At 44.2% G+C, this 19903-nt stretch overlaps 1 protein-coding gene across 3 annotated transcripts in view; it reads left to right on the plus strand.

The window, feature by feature from the left end:
- LOC122796716 (desmoplakin) overlaps positions 1–19903 on the plus strand; it is a 1113853-nt gene that overhangs the window by 344250 nt on the left and 749700 nt on the right. For all 3 annotated transcript variants that reach the window (XM_044065413.1, XM_044065414.1, XM_044065415.1), the window contains exons 4-5: positions 9872–10217; positions 11934–12062. In XM_044065413.1, the coding sequence (XP_043921348.1) occupies positions 9872–10217; positions 11934–12062 (475 nt within the window). The remainder of the gene's footprint in view (positions 1–9871; positions 10218–11933; positions 12063–19903) is intronic.

Consider the following 19903-nt stretch of genomic DNA (forward strand, 5'->3'; position numbering starts at 1 on the left):
TCTCAATTTTCCTACCTGCAGTTACACACTGAGGACACCTTCTGCTTCAGCTCTAGACGATGTTTCATTTGGGGATAACCTTTAGAGAGTTAGAGAGACCTTAAATGGGAGGTCAAGGAATATTTTCTCGGGCCCAGATTATGTACAGGAATTTTTCTAGGTATGCCTGAACCTAAACGTTTTGCCAAGTCATTCAGCCTTTGACATCATGGATGGTGCATTTACCCATTCATCCATGCAACCAAATTATCTTCCCCTTTTTTTCCAGAAAAAAACAGACTATTTCTGTAGGGTCCATGACTTCTACAAGCACATCTGTTTAAGAGCCCTTTTTGTTGATTTCATTAGTTATGTCCTTGGGTTCCAGTAAGGGTACCCCGTTCCCAATGACAGGGAGAGCAGAATTCTCATCTTCTTTGAGAAAAATGCTTACACTTCAGCTTGACTGATTGTTAGGGCCATAAACTGCCAGTCTCACTTGATAAAGTATCAGGAGTCCTTCCTTAGCTAACTGAGACTAAAGGCAGAGGGTCTGGAAGAGCCAGGAGCTTCTCTTTTCATCCCCCTCCACACACACACACACGCACACACGCGCACACACACACACACACACACACACACACACACACACACACACACTAATACAGAAAAGGTGTTTAAAGGAAGACAGGAGAAGCATGCAATTTGTCAAGGATATTTTTCATTCTCCTGCATCTAGGTATGTTAGAAACTTCTTCTGTAAAACTTTGCTCCTCTGCCCTGACAAGACTGCATGTGATGAAACTGAAGTGGTACATGAGAAACAGGTGGTACCAACATGCTCAATCCCTGCATCAAAAAATTAATTTTTGTAATAGATAAACCAAGTTTGCGTCAAGTTGAGTATACCATTCTAGCTAACACTGGAATCCCAGGATCTCGCGACAAACTCCTCAGACTTGACCTGGGAAGCATATGTGGAGGGAGCTGAGAGTCTATGGACTTTGGGCAGAGCATTTAGGAGAGGGCACAAGAGCATAAAGGAGATAATTGCAGTGATTCTAACCATTAAGGCATTCAAGATGATGTTGCACCAGGGTACTGTGTGCCTCCATGCTAAACAAGTATGTGTTTCTGGACATAGTTGACAAGTGAAGTACACTAGATGTAGACTTGTTTGCCTCTCCAAAAAACAAATAATTGAGCAAATATTGCACCGCAATACAAACTCTGGAAGATGCCTTCTCCATAAAATGGGCAGATTTGTTTTGTATGCTTTCCCCCTAATATCCTTAGTTCTCATGGTAGTAAAGAAGACAGAGGAGGACAGGTCAAAAAGGCTATTAGTAGCTCACTTTTAACCCTTGCAACTTTGGCTGTTCCTCTTGCTGAATCTGACAAAAGCAGAACATCTTTCACTGTTGCAGTCCTGACTTGTGGGATTTCCTGCCATGTAAGCCCTTGGCTGGCCCGACTACCAGAGTAAAAATCTCCCTCCTCCTCAAGCTGGCAAACGTGCTATCTGACGTCAGTACACTTGGGTATATAGGGAGCCAGCCAATGCCATGATATCAGTCTTTTCTTGCCGTTGGAGCCTGTAGCAGTATTTCAGTGCATCAGTAGGTCCACACCAGAGAGAAGTTGTCTGAAAGCTAAGTACCTCATTGGAGAACTCTTTTTTGTTTTTTTTTTTCTTCATTTAACCCATGTCAGATAAGGTTAACAACTGTCTCCGCTGTGGTAAGCAAATCCCATATGAAGACTTCATTTGCTGTCTGGGCATCTTAGGGCAGTGTAGCAATTGCCTCATGTATACAGACAACCCTCTTCTCCTAGCACCCAACCCAACAACCTGTGAGAGATGCACATATCTAGCCAAACTGGAGGTAAAGCTCTCTCCAACCAAGACTGAACTTGACAGTCAAGAGGAGAAGGTAAACACTTGCACCACACCACACTCATTACATAGTCCCACTAAACCTACACCACCAAAATACACACATAGAAATACAAAAACATTTGCAGAGGCTCTCAATAATAATCTGCTCAAGCAACTGAGACCTCCAAAGCAGAAATGCAAGCAACCTCCACCCCCCAACACAACCCAAATGACACATAGCCCACAGGCTCAGTGTGCCAATAAACCACAGCCCATAAGGCAAAACAACGTACCCAACACACTAGTCATAGGTGACGCTATAGTCAGGCACACTGATGTCCCACTCACCAGGCTAAACAAGGAGAAAGTTACTGTCAGCTGCCTCTCGGGTGCCAGGATCTGCCACATAACCCATGCACTCAGCTCACTCCACAACAAGTGCAACTATGACTCTGTCATTGTCCAAGTTGATGTGAATGACCTGAGATGTACCTCCCTGGACTACATGAAAAGAGACATGGAAGAGCTTCTCCGATCTTGTAGCCCATGCAGGTATGACTGTAGCCCTGAGTAGCATACTGCCTTCGCCCAGAATGATACCGCAGTACAAGAACAAAATTATCTACTTCAACAATTGGTTAAGCTTCTGGTGTCATTCTAAGGGGATCCAGTATCTGTCTGCCTGGGATGACATTGTCGACAGACCATGATGATTTGCCAGAGATGGCCTGCATCTGTCGCCCCTGGGATTCCGGATACTGGCTAAGGGTCTTACTGCCTCTATAGTGCCTTTTTTAGGCAAGGTCCAAATGACAACTTCACCACCGTAACAGGAACAGGCAAGCAAAAACTGAGGGTAATTCTACTCAGTGCTAGAAGTCCAAATCTCAAAATGCACTCACTCGAGGCACTCCTTAAAATGGAGAACATCGATATCTGTGCAGTGACTGAGACCTGGTTCAAGGCTCTAGAGAGCACATCTGCATTACCAGGCTATAACTCATACCACACTTTTCGGCCATCTAACCTGGATCAGAACACCAAAGGCGGAGGTGTGTCCATATTCATTAAGGATATCCACACCTCCAGGCTAGTTGCACAGCATAATGCATCCGAGGTTATCCAAGTGCAACTAACTCTGGGCAAAACTGCAATCCAAATTGTAGCTTGCTACAGAATCCCCCACCATGTGCCAGGATTCCCACTTCTCTTTTCTTGATATACTGGAAAATATTAGGGTTCAACCAAACACCCTAATAATGGGCGATTTCAACAACCCCACCATTAACTGGAAAAACTACTCATGTACCAACTCCTTTGCTCAACGCTTTCTGGAATTCATAATTCCAATGCCCTGGATCAACTTATCCACTCCCCCAACAGGGAGAGCAGTATCCTAGACCTAGTCATTACCAACATGAGTGACTGGTGTTCCACACCTGAAGTCAACTCCTTGTTGGTCAGATCCGACCATAAACTAATCACCCTAGATATCCGCATCCTGCCCCCACCCACCATTAAGGAAACCACGGTAAAAAATTCTCCAAAGCCAACTTCATGCTTCAGACAGAAGTGGTGAACTTCATGACACCCATGCAGATGGACATTACAGTTACGACTGCTGAATCCTACACAAATGCACTCTATAAGCACTTACAAGAGTGCATGGATCATGCTATCCCAAAAATAACCAAGATGCTATCCTCCAAAAAAAGGAAGCCAATCTGGTGGTCCCCTGCCATAAACAAACTCTACAACAGAAGGAAGAAACTGTTGCAAAAGAGAGTAAAATCCCATGAATGGAGGAGCTTCCTGATCAGCCTCAGTAAGAAGCTGAGATCCCTTATAAGATCCTCCAAAGCTAGCTACGAAAACAAAATCACCACTGATTCTAAGGGCAACCACAAAGCATTCTATAGCTATGTCAAGAATCTCAATGGCAACACCCAAATCTGAGTTACAGCACAAAGGCACGAAAATTACAGAACCAACTGTTATTGCCAACATCCTGGCAGATAGGTTCAGTGCTAACTTTACCCCCCTCTCACCCCCTAAAGGGCCCATATCTATACAGGAAGAATGCAAAGTCCCTGTAATCACATCTCTTCAGGTAAAAGCTGCACTCTATAAAACCAAAAACACAGCATCCATGGGACCGGACAACATCCCAGGCTGCTTTTTACATGAACTTCAGAACGAACTGTCTCCCCACCTAAGTACCATGTTCAATCATAGTTTCATGTCAGGCTTTGTGCCCACCGAGTGGCGCACAGCAACAGTTATCTCACTCCACAAAGGGGGAGCCACCACTGATCCTGGGAACTATTGCCCTATTAGCCTGACGAGCCTGGTCTGCAAGGCCATGGAATGTATCATCATGGAACTCTTAAACAAAGAAATTGGCAACCTCGAAACTCTGGACCCCACCCAGTTCGGGTTACTGAAAGGCAGATCATGCCTTCTGAACCTGATTGACTTGTTTGAGGCAGTCACCAAAGCCGTAGACGAGGGTAAGGTGGTTCACACAGCCTATGTTGACCTCGCCAAGGCTTTCAACACCATCCCCCATTCTGGAATTATAACTAAACTCACTAAACTAGGTATATATATCCCTACATCACAAGATGGGTTGCCAACTGGCTCACTGACAGAACCCACACTGTAAAAGTTGCAGACTCCAAATCTGACTTCAAACCAGTGACAAGTGGAGTACCACAGGGTTCAGTCCTGGGACCTCTCCTGTTTGGTATCTACTTCTCTGAAGTACAGGCTAACACAGAAGGCCTCGGGCTAATGAAGTTCACAGATGACTGCAAACTAGGAGCCATAGTTGAGTCCACAAATGATGTGGACATCCTACAGAAGGGCCTCACTGAGACAGATGCCTGGTGTCAGAGGCATGACCTCAAGCTCCATGCCAAAAAGTTCATTGTCATCCCCTTTGGTAAAAACTCTGTACCCATGAACTACCACATAAACGGCAGTCTACTTAATGCCGAATGTGTGATGAGACCTTGGGACCCAGGTGGACAGTAGTTGCTCCTTTGATAATCACATCGCCACAGTAGTCAGGAAATCCTTCTGTGTGGCACACCTCATCACAAAAGGTTTTTCTTCCAGGAAAAAAGAGGTCATTGTTCCCCTCTACGCTGCACTCTTTAGACCCATTATAGAGTACAACGCCCCTTTTGGTATGTACCTCACAAGACATCTGCAGCAGCTGGAAAGGCCACAGAAGTACCTCACAAAGAGGATTACTGGCCTCAAACAGATGCCCTACACCGACCGTCTCAAAAAAATCCAGCTTTACTCTGTAGCATATCACCTACTCTGAGGAGATAACACATAAAGCTATGTTAAACCCAGAGCTGTTGGACATGCTACACCTAAAGAAATCCCACTCCCTCCAAGCTACATGCTCTAGGGACCTAAACCTTGTCACCACAATAAACAGGACATGCTGGAGGGATACATTTCTGTCCCAGAGACTTCCTATACTCTGGAACAAGCTACCCAGTTTTGTCAAGCAAAGTTCCTCATTAGCACTCGTCAAGAAAAATCTTGATGAGTGGATGGGAAATAGGAAATACACCCTTGGGATCACTTCTGTGGCTGTGCTCGACAGGGGCACAGGAAATTAACTTTCTTGGGTGGCGTAAGCCAGGGAACCTTGCTGGCTAGGCTTACTTAGGCCCTTGGGCCGGTAGCCTTGTACCTACCTATGAACTTATGTGTCACCTGTCTAGGCCCTGATCATGATGTTCCTAATTGTCATTTCTGCACCTGTTTCAACTGTAGGACTATTAGGTGTAGGGCGGAAATCTTAACTAGGCATCTTGGTCTCCCATCTACTTCACATTATCTGATGGCGTCCACAGGTTGTCCCGAGGTTGCGCTCTCTAAGCGTGTGAAGGACAAGGAAAAAAGACCCAAGCTTAGGACCTACATTGACAGTCATTCTCCGTCTTCCAGTCCCCACAAGGCTCGTTATCACTGAGCAAGGTGAGGCACTTTCGCAGCCCTCTTCTGTTACTGAGGTGGTGGCACAGGTTTCTGTTGAGACCTGTTTGGAGTCTGACATGCCATCAGGTCCCTCAGCTTCTGCACGGGCCTTGAATTTTAGTTCTTTGGTTGAGTTCGGGGTCGATCAGCAGACCTCGGCTTCCAACAAGTGATATTTTACCAGTGACATCCCTTTGTGGCATCAGCCTACATTGGTTCATTCTTACAGAGAGACTGGCATCAGGATTGCAGATGTACCTAGGCCCAAGGCCAGAGCTACCTCTAAGAAGGATTCAGCCTCAAGCTTTATGCTTCGGCCTGCCGGCTCTATGCACAGGGTTATCAGCAAGACCTGGTGAGGTTAGCTGAAGACCTTATTTCTTTAGTCAAAGCTGTGCAATCCCCTTTGTAGTCTTCCCCAGGGAAAGGGATGAGGGATCCTACCCTGAAGTTTTCTCTGAGCCTCCTGATTCTGATGAGATTTCTGACCAGGAGGAATCTGTCTTTTTTGGAAGGACCCTTCCATACTTCTTTTGAAGATTCAGATTGTAAAGAGAATCTGGCTTCAGATTCACCTCCTGAAGACATCACTTTTGCATGCCAAGAGGCAACATTTCCAGTGGAAGGCCTAGGAATGCCCACAATCAAAAAAGAGGGTTAGGGAGTGCTTTGACCTGCCAGAACACAAACCTTTGACTATTCCTCCTGTGTTCGAGGTTGTAGAGGATGTTTTTATGGATTCTTCTTTGAATCTAGAATCTCTTCCTACAGCACTTCGAAAACCAGACTGGTTTCACTGGGTCTTGAACTTGCATAAATACCTCTTCAAGAATCCTTCTACTGATCCAGAGGATGCCAGTCCAGGACCCAAAGGAGCTAGGGCCAGCTTTTCAAAAAATACTTTACCTGTTGACAAAGAAAGCAAGGCCCTTGATGGGTTTGGTAAAAAAAAGTTTACACTTCTGCTACCCTAGCCATGAGGACCCTTAACTGCCAGTTTCATATGATCAAATACCACCAAATATTTTAAATCAAATGAAGCAAAAGACATCTTCCCTGGAGTGCAAGAACATTTCCTAGAAATTGTTGAACATTTGCCGTTCTAGCTCCCAAGTGGCTAGACACTCTATACTGGGACTTTGATGCTGTGGAGACCTCCAGCTGAGCTGCAGTCTCCGCTTTTGTCATTAGAAGCGTGCTTGGCTTAGAGAGCAGACTTCCCAGACCATGTCATGTCCAACCTGCTGGAAGCACCCCTGAACAAGGACTTCCTGTTTGGATCAAAAGCTGAGGCTGTGCTCAAAAAGATGTTGATCTCTTAGCCCTAACTAGGATGTCCATAATTCACACCAACATGAAAACTTTAAGCCATAAGTGTGGATAATGTAGCAGTCATCCCTTTCAGGCACATGTTTTCTGAAGATGTGCTGTGCGTCTTGAAGGCTAAGAAATCAAATTCAAGGAAATCATACTTAAATGGAAAAGGTTCTTCCCTGATACCTCAGTAGAGAGCAGTACTCAACTCCTGCCCAGGTGCTGCTTTCTCACTTACCTGAGAGACCTGTACGAAACTGACCTGTTGTGAGACTTAACAGAATTCTGTGCCTTGGCCATTTCAGCATATCTGCAAGTGGATTCACCACATTATTCAGTCACCAGTAAAGCAGCCCCTTAAAGGGCTGTTGCATTTAAGACCACCTAGAAAAGAAGTCGCTCCACCCTGGGACCTACATCTTATTATGGCGAAACTCATCTTGCCCCATCTTGCCCCCTTCTGAGTCTGCTACTTCAGCTTTCCTCAAGTGTCCGTCTTGGAAGACTGCATTACTGATGGCATTAACCTCAGTTAGAAGGATTCTGGATCTGCAGACGGGAGCCTTTTCAGGTCTTCCACAAGTGACAGTTACATTGTGGACTAAGCCTTCCATCATGCATAAGTTGATAGCAGAGCTACCCTTGAACCAGGCTATTTGCCTTCCTGTACAAACCCCTCGAATTGTGAAACCAAAACAGTTAAAAAACAGAAAAACGGCAGCAGCGGAACCACAGCAACACTGTTTTTATTGTAGATAAAGTAAGAGCTTTCGTTGGTGTACTCCACCAACTTCATCAGACAAATGACATAACATATAGTTGCAGTTTAAATACTTTCAAACTGCCATATCAATTACACAATTAAAACCATTTTTTTTAATTAAAGAGATATTCCCAGAAAAAACATTTTGCAACACAGAACGCCAAAGTATTTAAACTGAAACTATATGTTATGTCATTTGTCTGATGAAGTTGGTGGAGTACACCGACGAAAGCGCTTACTTTATCTACAATAAAAACAGTGTTGCTGTGATTCCGCTGCTGCCGTTTTTCTGTTTTTTTAACTATTTGCCTTCCTGTGTTATGTCATCCACACACAACACAGATGAGAGAATCTTGCTTCAGTGTATAGCCACAGAAAGCAAAGACTGTCGAACACAAGAATGCATATCAGAAGTCTTATCAGTTATTAATTACCTTTACCAAAGTTGGGAAGGAGAGAGTGGTTATCAAGTCGATCAACTCAAAAGGAATACCACATTTCACTCACTTCTGTTACTCCTGTCATGGTAAGTGAATTCCAGGCAGTGAGAGGTTCCAGTCCACAAGGACAAGAGCAGCTACTGCCTCTTTGCTGAGTGAGAGGGTTTAGCAGACAGTCTGCACTGGAAGCAGCTACTGGTCCTCTGTATGGACCTTCTCCTAAGCAGTGCTTCCACAGCCTTTTTGCAGAGCCTGTTGCCTCCTCCTTCTGCAGGGCTCAACCACCATCTGATTCATAAGCGTTGAGAATTTTTCCAAGAGTCGGTTTTGCACCAGTAATTATAATGATAAACACAGTACAATTTTGTCAGGAACTTAACATAATTGCAGATGTTAAAGTACAGTCAGTGTTGTACTACCATTTCCTCCCTCCATCCCATCTTTTAACTGGACATTAGTCATTGGGCTGGGTACCCAATTCAACAACTTCTATCTTCGTTTTACTTCACAGAGACCCTTATCAGGGTTTAGCAAGAGCCTGAGAAGCAGTTCTGGAGGTCCTATGTTTAGTTTCTTTCCCTTGGAATGGGTCATCCAGTGTGTGTGTGTATGGGCGTGGGGGTGGGGGGGGGGGGTTGCAGCACCTTTGTGCTGAGCTGAACCAGTGAAAAAAAGAAGGATCATAAAATGGTGCCAGCTAACTTCCCATTATAGCACAAATGTGATATTGTTCATTTGGGAGGGAATCTACCAGGACAAGAAGGGGAAGTGTAAATAGCCCCTGGAAGTCAAGCCTGCCATAATACTTCTGCAGGAAGGAATGATAACAGTCAGTAATGCAACAATGAATATACTCAAATATCCACAATTTTGGTAAGTTCCTAATGCAAATGTGCTTTCATCTAGTACTGTGGAAAAACATGAAAATTGTAACATTTTATGTTGCATTAAAGTTATTCTCAGCCTGCGTTTTACATAAGGGCATACTTTTCATATCTGTAAATATTTCACAATGTATGCATTCTAAAACTAATTGCTTAGTATTGTATAAATACCCACCTAGTGTAGCACTCAAAATATCATTTGATGATTTTTTTTTTTTTTATAACTTTGGATGCTCACATGTAAGAAAGTTGTCCCCAATGTCCTATTTCATAAGTTCCGTACAAAGATCTACTTCTGTATTGAGTACTCACTTTCTTTAAAAAAATAAAAAAAAGTTTGCCTGTACACATCATAAGGAATATGCAAGTAGGGTTTGTGTGTGTGTATATATTATGTATCTGTACACATAACGATGCGAGTTGCAAGAATACTGCGGCTTTACTGTCAGATCATGTAGTTTGACAAAATAATCTTCAATTCATGACAAATTGAAGTGACCTACATTCTAAAGGAAATGCTACAAAAAATATCCTTTTAAATTGCTTTAACAGTTTAGATTAGCTCTTTTGAATATTGAGTAAAACATTTCTTTTTTTTTTCTTTTATCAGGCATAGAAAACTTTCCAACCAAATGACCTCTTTGTTTATGCAAGCTGGTTATAGTGGTGGTGGTGGTGGTACATATGTCGTCACCAGTAGCGGTGGTGGTGGAGGTTTTGTCACCGGTAGCAGTGGCGGTGGAGGTTTTGTAACCAGTAGCAGTGGCGGTGGAGGTTTTGTCACCAATAGCAGTGGCAGTGGAGGTTTTGTCACCAGTAGCAGTGGTGGCAGTGGTGGCTCGGTCCTTCGAAAGTCAAGCTACAAGGGTACATTTTCATCACAGAGCAATCCAGGATGGGATGACCAAACTAAAAGGGCTGTTGCTGATGCTATGGGTTGGATGAGACAGCAGAAAGTAAGTATTTGTAAAATTGGGAACATTTAGCATGTGTATTGTCTTAAGTGGTAATTTTATGTTTTATGACTGACAATCCGTTTGCTTCAATGTTGCATGGATAGTGTGAACTGTGTATAACACTATACTGAGATAAAGCTTCACTTATTTGAGGTTGTGAGCACTGTCCTGCTTTGTTATCCTCCTGTACTGTCTGCTAGTCTAGCTAAATAGGATACTGTTTAGCTTGTTGTGAACATAAATAAAAAAAATGTGCGACCATCAGGCCCAAGTACTGACTTTTTGCTCTCTCCTCCATAGTGTAGATTTTCATACTTTTTCACAATGATCCTCCCTCAAGCTATAGAAGAGTCCTTGAGGGTCTCCTAGATGTCATAGAATACTTTGCACCTGTTTGTTCAGGAATATAGTAGGCAGCATAGTACAGAAACAGACAACTTCTGCAGGATGCATGCATGCACGTGCACACACACACACACACACACACACACACACACATACACACACGAGCGCGCGTGCAGTATTTATATGTTGCACCTCATTGTGCTTATCCTTAATACCACATAAGAGCAGTAGAGCTTATGAAATGTTTTAAATATGCAACCTTTTTATCGTTGCTTGGGCCTCCATAGGGAAGTTGGCCTCACAAGAAACACTGGAAGCTACAGAGATCTTCTGTCTTAATAGTGTCACCTTTCTGCATTTGTACATTTATTTGTTGATATTTCAGGTTGGTGTATGTTAAGGTGTTGCTTTCACTGTTCTTACAGTAGAACAGGCATAAAGGTTCTTGAATGTGCCTTAGGGATATTCAGTTAAACATCTTGCTGGCCAGAGGAATTATGAATAAGTACTGAAGTGTAACTGTTTAAATGTAGTATTATTTCCTTTAACCACATTTGTGGTATTTACATATAAAAATTAGTAATTTGTAGTAATGTCCAATTGTTTATATTTGCTAGTGCCTTATCAAAGTGTTTAAATACTGTACTATTTAGGTGAGGTGCCTTTCTTGTAGTTTATGTGCATTTCCTTAAAACTGTTCATACTGATGGTGCCCTGTCATTTTGTAGTGTTAGTGTGTCCACCTGTTTATTGTTTTAATGCTTTTTGTTATGTAAGGCACACCAAGACTTAGAAAACATGCAGCAGTTTGGTGTAGTTTCTGTACTTGAGTGTTATGCAGAGGATAGCAAGTTATTTGTTGTTTGCTTTTGAAAAGTGAAATTGGGGTCACAGATTTAACTTATTCACACTTGCTTTGCTGATGGAATTATGTGGGCTACTTTATCTCTTTCAAGCCTGTAAAACCTGAAAGGTAAACTGCATACAGTGCTTTTGTTTCAGTGTAGTGTAATTACAGTACTGTATTTGCAGTATTCAGTATTGCAATTAAGTTATTTAAATGTGAGAACATTATTTCAACTAAACAAGTAAGTCAGAGTACTACAGTTGGTCAGTTGAAATTATTCTCATCATATTTTCTTTCACTCTAAGCTCTAGGCAATTTATGTCCATTGTAGCAGGAGCAAGGAATCCAACACTTGCTGGCGGGAGTTGGCTAGTTAACTCAAGACGTAACAAAAACATATTGTGTCAGACTGAAATCCCCCCACATTTCCAGTTAATTATTTCACTTCCACTACTCTACAGATATTTACATTTGGGTGCTCCCAGTGCAACTAATCTATTGACTATTGTCTGATTTTTTTTCAGAGGTTAATTGAAACAGCAGACTGGGGTGTTGATTCTGCAGCAATTGAGCAGCAGATTGCAGGCCAGCAAAGACATCACAATACACTCCAGAGCTACCGCTTTCAGCTGGACAACGTGAAGCACGATGTGGTAAAGTTCACTTTCCCCTTTTTTTCTAGCTGTTCCTTCTAAGCTAAGTTGTTGGCATTTCATTATGAAGCAGATTATTGGGATGGTGTAAGGGTTGATCCTGCAGCCACATTTGAAGCCCAAGTATAGACAGACTGATACAAACAGGAATGCATATCTTATGTTTTTAACATATAAAATTATCATAAACTATAGAATCACTCTGATCCTTAAAAAAAAAAAAATAGAACTTGATCCTCTGTGTTGTCGAGGCATTTTAACACAGATGGAAATGCACCAGTCCCCAACAGTGACTAAACTGCCTGGAAAGTAATTGTCCCTAACAAAGCAACAATTCAGTGCATGTATTTTCCAGAATCATGTTACCAGGGTCTGATTTGCAGGACATTAGGATACACACATGAAACAGCCTTTATGATCTCATCATAATCAAAATAACCAAAGTCAGCTAAGCAAACATCTGGTAAGTCAGAGAAAGAAACATCCTGATATGGCATTGGCAAATCATAGAGAAAGACTGCTTTATCTTGGAAAGCTTATCTGCAAAGCATTGACTCCCTCACACTTTTCTGAGGAGAAAAGTCTTTTAAGAAGTGAAATAGTCTGGGCTACACAGCCAACCCATCACTTGAAAGAGTGCAGCCAGACAATCACTTGAAAGAGTGCAGCCAGACAGTTGGACACAGATTTTGCTGGACACAAAGGATGCCTTTGTACAATCTCAGGCTGGGTCTGCAGGATAGTGTGACTCCAAACTAACTTATCCTCAAAGAGGCAAGACTACACCATTTATACTGCATCCTCCAGCTGCATCTTTGTATTGATCTTAAGTCACAGTCAAGCCACTGTCACACCATGTAGTAGACCAGGCAGGTAAATTGTGAAAAGAGACTTGAGCACCCATTTGTGTGTGATCTTCATACTAAGAGGAGTTGGTAGTTGACACACTTTTATTGAGGGATCAGATGTAAACACCAGGAGAAGACTGCTATATGTGTTAAATAGATTGACAGTATAAGGTCAAGTTAATTAAGGGCAAATGGAAAGTAAGACTGACAAGTCTGACGTACATGGGACAGACTTAAATTTCAGTCGTACTGAAGCTTGATACAGAAAAAAAAAGCAGTTGCCCACAGGCTAAAGTCTGAAAAGAATCTGGCATTACAGAGATTTCTAAGAAAGATATTGTATCTCACAAAGTTTGTACATGATATATCTGGGTAACTATGTCTGTACAAAAGCTGTTAAAGATGTTCTTTGTATTTCACTGTTGCAGTCATCACCTGCGGGTTATCCCTGCTGTGGTAGCCCTCGGTCAGCCCGAATACCAGAGTCAATGTTTTTGTGCACCAGCTGCCGTCGCCTGTAGTCTGATGTCAGGTCATCAGTGCTATAAAGCAAGGCAGCCGACGTCATTACATCAGTCTTTCTTGCCGTGGAGTCCGTACCAGAAGCAGTTCGCACGAGTGCCGGTTGGTCGCTACCAGAAGTTGAATTTCAGCAGAAAACATCTAAAGCTAAGTACCCTGTTGGAGACCCTTTTTTCTTGCTCTAACCGATGTCCAAAAAAGTTAACAATTGTCTCGCCTGTGTAAAGCAGATCCCACACCGAGGCTTTCATTCTTACTGCATCACTTGTTTAGTCCCAGACCATGACGCCCCTCGTTGTCGGTTCTGTGCCCTCTTTAATGTGAGAACCATTTGCTGTAGAGCTCTTTTTGTAGACAGTTATTTTCGTGTTCCGTCTTCAAATTCCGATATGGAGTCCATCAGCCAACAGTCTGTCAACATTTCGAAAAAATGTAGAGATAAAGATAGAGACAGGTCACACAAGGCTAAGCCTTCAGACAACGCTGCCGCTAAGCAAGTCATCAGTTCTCCGGAATTCAGTGAGGCACTTTTCGCAGCCCCTGATGCCCGACTCGCTTTCTACGCAGGCCTCTGCCAAGACCCTTTCATAGTCTGGTATGCTACAGAAATCCACTTTGTCTTCCAAGCCTTTGGCTGTCTCTGCCTCGGTTGGGTCCAGACCCACAATGCAGGCACTGGCTTCTGAGGAGGCCTTTCGCACTACCGATTCTAGACCAAAAACGATGTCTTCACATCCGACTACTGCTTCTCAAAGACCAACAGATTCTCTCAGGCCTAGAAGCCAGGCCACTCCTAGGAAATCTGCTTCTAGCCACCATCTTGCTACTGCTCCCCCACCCCAAGCTCAAATGCTTAAAATGGCAGAGGTTCTCATCTCCCTTATCCGAGGTACTCAGGCCCTCACTCCAAAAAGGAAAAAGCATCCTTCTCCAGAAGTTATGACAGAACAAGAGTCTAAGAAATTTAATTATTCTGCTTTTGAAGAGGAACAACATCCCTTAACTGTTTATGAGGGTTCAGATGCAGAGGAATCCATCCCTTCTGCCTCCCCTCTAGAGGACCTCTCCTTTGGGGAAACCCTTCACTCCCCCAGGGAACATTTTCAGTAGGAATCTCAAGACTTCCCTCAGTCAAAGAAATGACGCAGAGAGTTTCTGGACCTGCCCCATCATAGACCCCTGGCCATCCCACCTATTTTGGAAGTGATGGATGTTGTTTTCCATTAATCTAGCTTAGCCCCTGATGCCCTGCCTCCTGCTCCAATCAAACCTGACAGGTACTACAGAGTACCAGATTCTCACAAATACCTGTACAGGAATCCTGCTGCAGACCCTGAGGTCATTGCACAGGGACCCAAAGGAGCTAAGACTAGTTCTGCCAAGAATCCTCTTCCTTCTGACAGACTCCAGAGCTCTGGACAAATGGGGTAAGAAAGTATACACCACTGCAGCCTTAGCTATCAGAGCACTCAATTGTCATTTCCATATGTTAAAATATTAACAACACACTTTGGAACAATTAAAACAGAAGATTCCTACCTCTCCTGATGGTGCCAACTCAAAAGAGCTGGCAGAATTACTACACTCTGCTTGTCAATTGGCCAAACACTCATTACAATGTGGATATGATGCCCTAGAAGCCTCTAGCAGGGCAGCAGTGACAGGATCTGTTATAAGAAGACATGCATGGCTGAAGGAACAACCCCTCCCTGTTCATGTCAAGTCTAAACTTATTGATGCACCCCTAGATAAGGAGCGCTTGTCTGGGGAAAAAGCAGAAAAGGTGCTTAAAAAGATGGAAGACAAAGCAAAATGTATGCAGACGGTAAAAGATTTCTTTCAAGTCCAACTGCCCAGATTCAGCAGGAACTTCCCCTCTAGGCACTGGGCCTTCCCTTCACCCAGCAGGCAGGGCCAGGGTAAGCCCCGCAGGGACAGGACATCCAGGCCCCTATCCCAGGGCCAGCAAATAAGCAAACAATGGACCACTTCCTCCTGTAAGGCAGGGAGTTCTAAGCCAAGCTTTTATGGCAAGCACTCACAATGACTCTTCCCCCCCCCCCCCACCCTCCTTTCACTCATCAAAAACTAGGAGGAAGGCTCACCCTCTTCAAGGACAATTAGGTCTCTATAACCAAGGACCAGTGGGTCTTAAAAATCATTTCTCAGGGATACAGATTCTCCGTTAGCAAACTCCCTATATCAAGAGGGTACCCAGACCTCCCCCCAAACCAGAGGGCAGAGGCAGTGAAACAGGTCCAAACTCTAATGCCCCAGGGAGCAGTAGAACCTGTCCCTCCACATCAAACAGGAAAAGGTTTTTACTCCAAACTATTCCTTGTTCCCAGAAAAGAGGGCACTTGGCGCGCATTCTGGATCTGTCCAAACTGAACACCTCCTTGGTGGTCTCCAGATTCAAAATGCTAACTTTGCAGCAGCTCCTGCCTATGCTCACACAAAATGCCTGGCTTGTGACACTAGACCTAAAAGATGCCTACCGCCACATCCCCATCAGGGAATTGTGCAGAAAATTCCAGGGGTTCAGAGCAGGCTATCCACACTTTCAGATCTCTGCAATACTGCCCTTTGGTTTATCTATTGCTCCCAGAGTATTCACCAAATGCTTGGCCTCAGCTATAGCATTCTGCAGTCAGAGAAATATACAGATTTACCCTTACCTGGACAACTGGCTCATTCAGGCGGACTGCAAAGAAAAGTTGCTCCAGGACCTTCTCTTTGTCATATCACTCCTAACTTCTCTAGGGTTCATCATCAACGACAAAAAATCAAAGCAAACCCCCACCAGAAAAATTGTTTTCCTGGGAGCTGTGCTAGACACAGCAACCCAAATGGCCTTCCTATCCCCAGAAAAGCAGAGCTTCCTGCCTCTCTACTTCACCCAGCTGGCTTCCAGAAGTCACCTCACTGTGAGGAACTCCCTGCAAGCCCTGGGATACATGGCATCTTGCATCCTTCTCTTCCCTCTTGCCAGGCTTCACATGAGAAAACTTCAGTGGTACTTAAAGAACCTTTGGTGTCTGCACTCTCAGTCCCTAGAGACCACTCTCCCTCTGATCCCCTGTATAAGGGACGAATTCGAATTTCTCTGGAAGGCAGAGGTCTGTGCCATGAGCAAGGGTCTTTCCTTCATCCTCCGCCCTTCTGGCCAGACCATCACCACCGACGCCTCAGACACTGCTTGGGGCGCTCATCTAGCAGGCAGGTGTACCCAAGGCCTTTGGAATGCCCAGCAACTTCACTTGCACATCAGCCAGAAAGAAATGATGGCAATGCTAAAGGCTCTGACTTCCTTCCAACACCATCTCAGGCCAGGGGTTCTCTTAATAAAAACAAGCAACACCACAGTAATGTGGTACATCAACAAGTGTGGGGGGGGGGGCCCAATCTTGCCCCCTGTGCAGGTTAGCCATGAGTCTCTGGCTTTCAGCCACCTCCATGGGGCTACACCTAATTGCCTAATACTTACCAGGGAGCAGCAACACAGTGGCAGACCACCTAAGCAGAAACTTACTGGACCCCTACGAGTGGCAGCTCCACAGAGAAATCTTTCTGCAAATCAACCAGGAGTGGGGACCCCAGAAGTGGACCTCTTTGCCTTGCACCTCAACCACCAGTTGCACAAGTTCTGTACCAGGGAGTATCACCTCCTAGCATGGAAGGTGGGATACCTTGACCTTCCCCTGGAGCTCCCTCTTTGTGTACGCATACCCTCCTCTGCCCCTTATTCCCAATGTTCTGATCAAAATAATAGAGGAGACACAAAGGCCATCCTCATTGCTCCAGATTTGCCCAGACAGCATTGGTACCCCTTATTACGCAGTCTGACCATACAGCCCCCACAGTTGCTTTGCCTGATGTCAGACCTCTTGACCCAGGAGAGGGGGAAGGTACTGCACCCAGACATCCAGACTCTCAAACTTTCAGCATGGCTTATACACTAAAAACTAACAAGGAGTCCCTGCTAAGCAAAAAGGTCCTGGACATCATCATAGAGGCCAGAAGGCCCAGCACAGAAAATCATATGCAGGGAAATGGAAAAGATTCTGTTCCTGGAAACAGTCAAAAGGAGGCACTACCTCCCAACCTTCCATCCCTCTCATCTTGGATTACCTAGCAGAGTTGCTCAATAGTGGCCTCTCTTTCTCCTCTATTAAAATCCATGCCTCGGCCATCTCTGCCCATTATGATTCTGACTCACCCCTCTTCTCTCATCCTTTGATTAAGCAATTCCTCAGAGGGACTTCTAATATCAGGCCTCCCAGAAGGCCTCCAGTGCTACCCTGGTACCTGAATTATATGTTAGAGAAACTAACCTTACCTCCTTTTGAACCTGCCGCTTCAACAGAATTGAAATACCTCTCTTGGAAGGCTGCCTTCCTACTAGCTGTCACCTCACCCAGAAGGGTCTCGGAACTTCAAGCTCTCATGGCTGTCGAGCCCTTCATAATTTTCCACGCATACAGAGTCTACCTGAGGACTAACCCCTCCTTTATGCCCAAGGTGGTATCTGATTTGACTTTTAACCAGGCCATAAACCTTCTCACCTTCTTTCCCAACCCTCAAAACAAGGGGGAAAGAATTCTACACTCACTAAACATGCACGGACAACTCAGATACTATCTGGACCGTACTAGACCATTCAGAAAAACAGACCAGCTTCTTGTAAGCTTTGCCCTAGGGGCAGAGGGGAAGCCTATCTCCAAACAAACCATTTCCAAATGGATTTCACACTGTATCCATTTTTGCTACAGACTACATGGGAGACCCTTGCCCAAGTCTATCCATACCCACTCCACTAGGGCAACCTCCACTTCCACTGCTTTCCTCAGAGGAGTACCTACCAGGGACATATTGGAAGCGTCCACATGGACCTCTGCCCGTACCTTTACAAAGCATTACCACCTACCTCTTTTTTCTAAGTCTAGGGCAGGGTTTGCCTCTGCAGTTCTGCAGGGCCTCCTTGACCAATACCTAGGACTAAGCCTATCCTTCTATCCTTTTCCACAGCTTTGGAAATCCTCCCACAGGCGATGAGTGCAACAGCGAAACACAAAGAACATAGTACAGTTGTGTACACTTATCATAAATGTAGATGTTCGAGTGTATTCACTGTTGCAGTCTTGGCTTCCCTCCCTCCATCCCCCATTTAACACCTTCCCCTATGGGGACACAAGCTTCCCAAGGTGGCTTTTAGCCTCCAGGACCACTTCTCTCTTTTCTCTTCTGCTTCTGATGGATTAGGGCAAGAAAAACGGATGTAATGATGTTGGCTGCCTTGCTTTATAGCACCGACGACTTGACGTCAGACTACAGGTGACTGCAGCCGGCACACAAAAACATTGATTCTGGTATTCGGGCCAACTGAGGGCTACCACAGCAGGGATAACCCAGAGGTGATGACTGCAACAATGAATACACTCGAACATCTACATTTATGATAAGTGTACACAACTGTACTTTGTAGCCTGTGAGTGGAGCTTTGATGATTTGTAATTACTGTCATCTTTAAATATGCAACCTTTTTATACTTGTCAGAAATGCTGCAGTGTGAATAAACCACTAAAATAGCCAATTCTGTTGTAAGCAGATTTCAGTCAGAATGGTATAAAAACTGATCCTAAAAGTAGACCAGTGTGTCTTTGGGTCAGGAGCACTCGTGCAAAAGAGAGATGCTCAGATGGAACAGGAACAGTTAGCAGTAGTGTAGGGATACTTAAATACACAGAAAATGTCTGGGTCTTTGTCTTTTCTGATAAGACTCCTCCTCATCATCATCAACCCCCTTTTTCCCATTTTCTGCATGGGGTCAGGGTATCTTGTTAACTGTTGCCATCTCTCTCGATTCAGTGATACACTCTTGCCTTCTTCGACACTCATGTCTGATTGTCACAGATCTTCTCTCACACAATCCATTCACCTGCTTGCTGGATGCCCTTGTTTACTCTTAACTTCTTGTTTGTCCCATATCTTCTTCACCATATTGTTTTCTGCTTTTTTGCATGTGTGCCCAAACCACCCTAATATGTTCTCTTTGATTTTTTTCTGCAATTGGAGCTACTTTGGCTTTTGCTCTTATGTCGTCATTTCTTCATCTGTCCTGCACTGTGCGTCCTACCACTCATCTCGGGCATTTAATTTCCATCACCTCTAGCTTCCTCATCTGCTCTGCCTCTACTGCCCAGGTTTTTGTACCATACAGTGGTACTGGTCGCACCACTGTTTTGTGCACCTTACTTTTCAGTTTCTTTGGCATTCATCTGTCATACACTACACCTGACGCTCTATGCCAGTTGGCTGCAGCCCCTCTGATTCTAGCTTTGAACTCTTCATTCAGACTTCCCTTCTCCTCAACCACCCTTTCCAGATACTTGAAGCTATTAACCTGTTCCACTGTCTTCTTTTCTATCTCAGTTTCAGCTTTTTCTGATTTCCCCAATTTGTTGCCACTAC

Source organism: Protopterus annectens, chromosome 3.part0 (genome assembly GCF_019279795.1).
Source record: "Protopterus annectens isolate FY-2018-M chromosome 3.part0, PAN1.0, whole genome shotgun sequence".
Classification (NCBI taxonomy): domain Eukaryota; kingdom Metazoa; phylum Chordata; order Ceratodontiformes; family Protopteridae; genus Protopterus; species Protopterus annectens.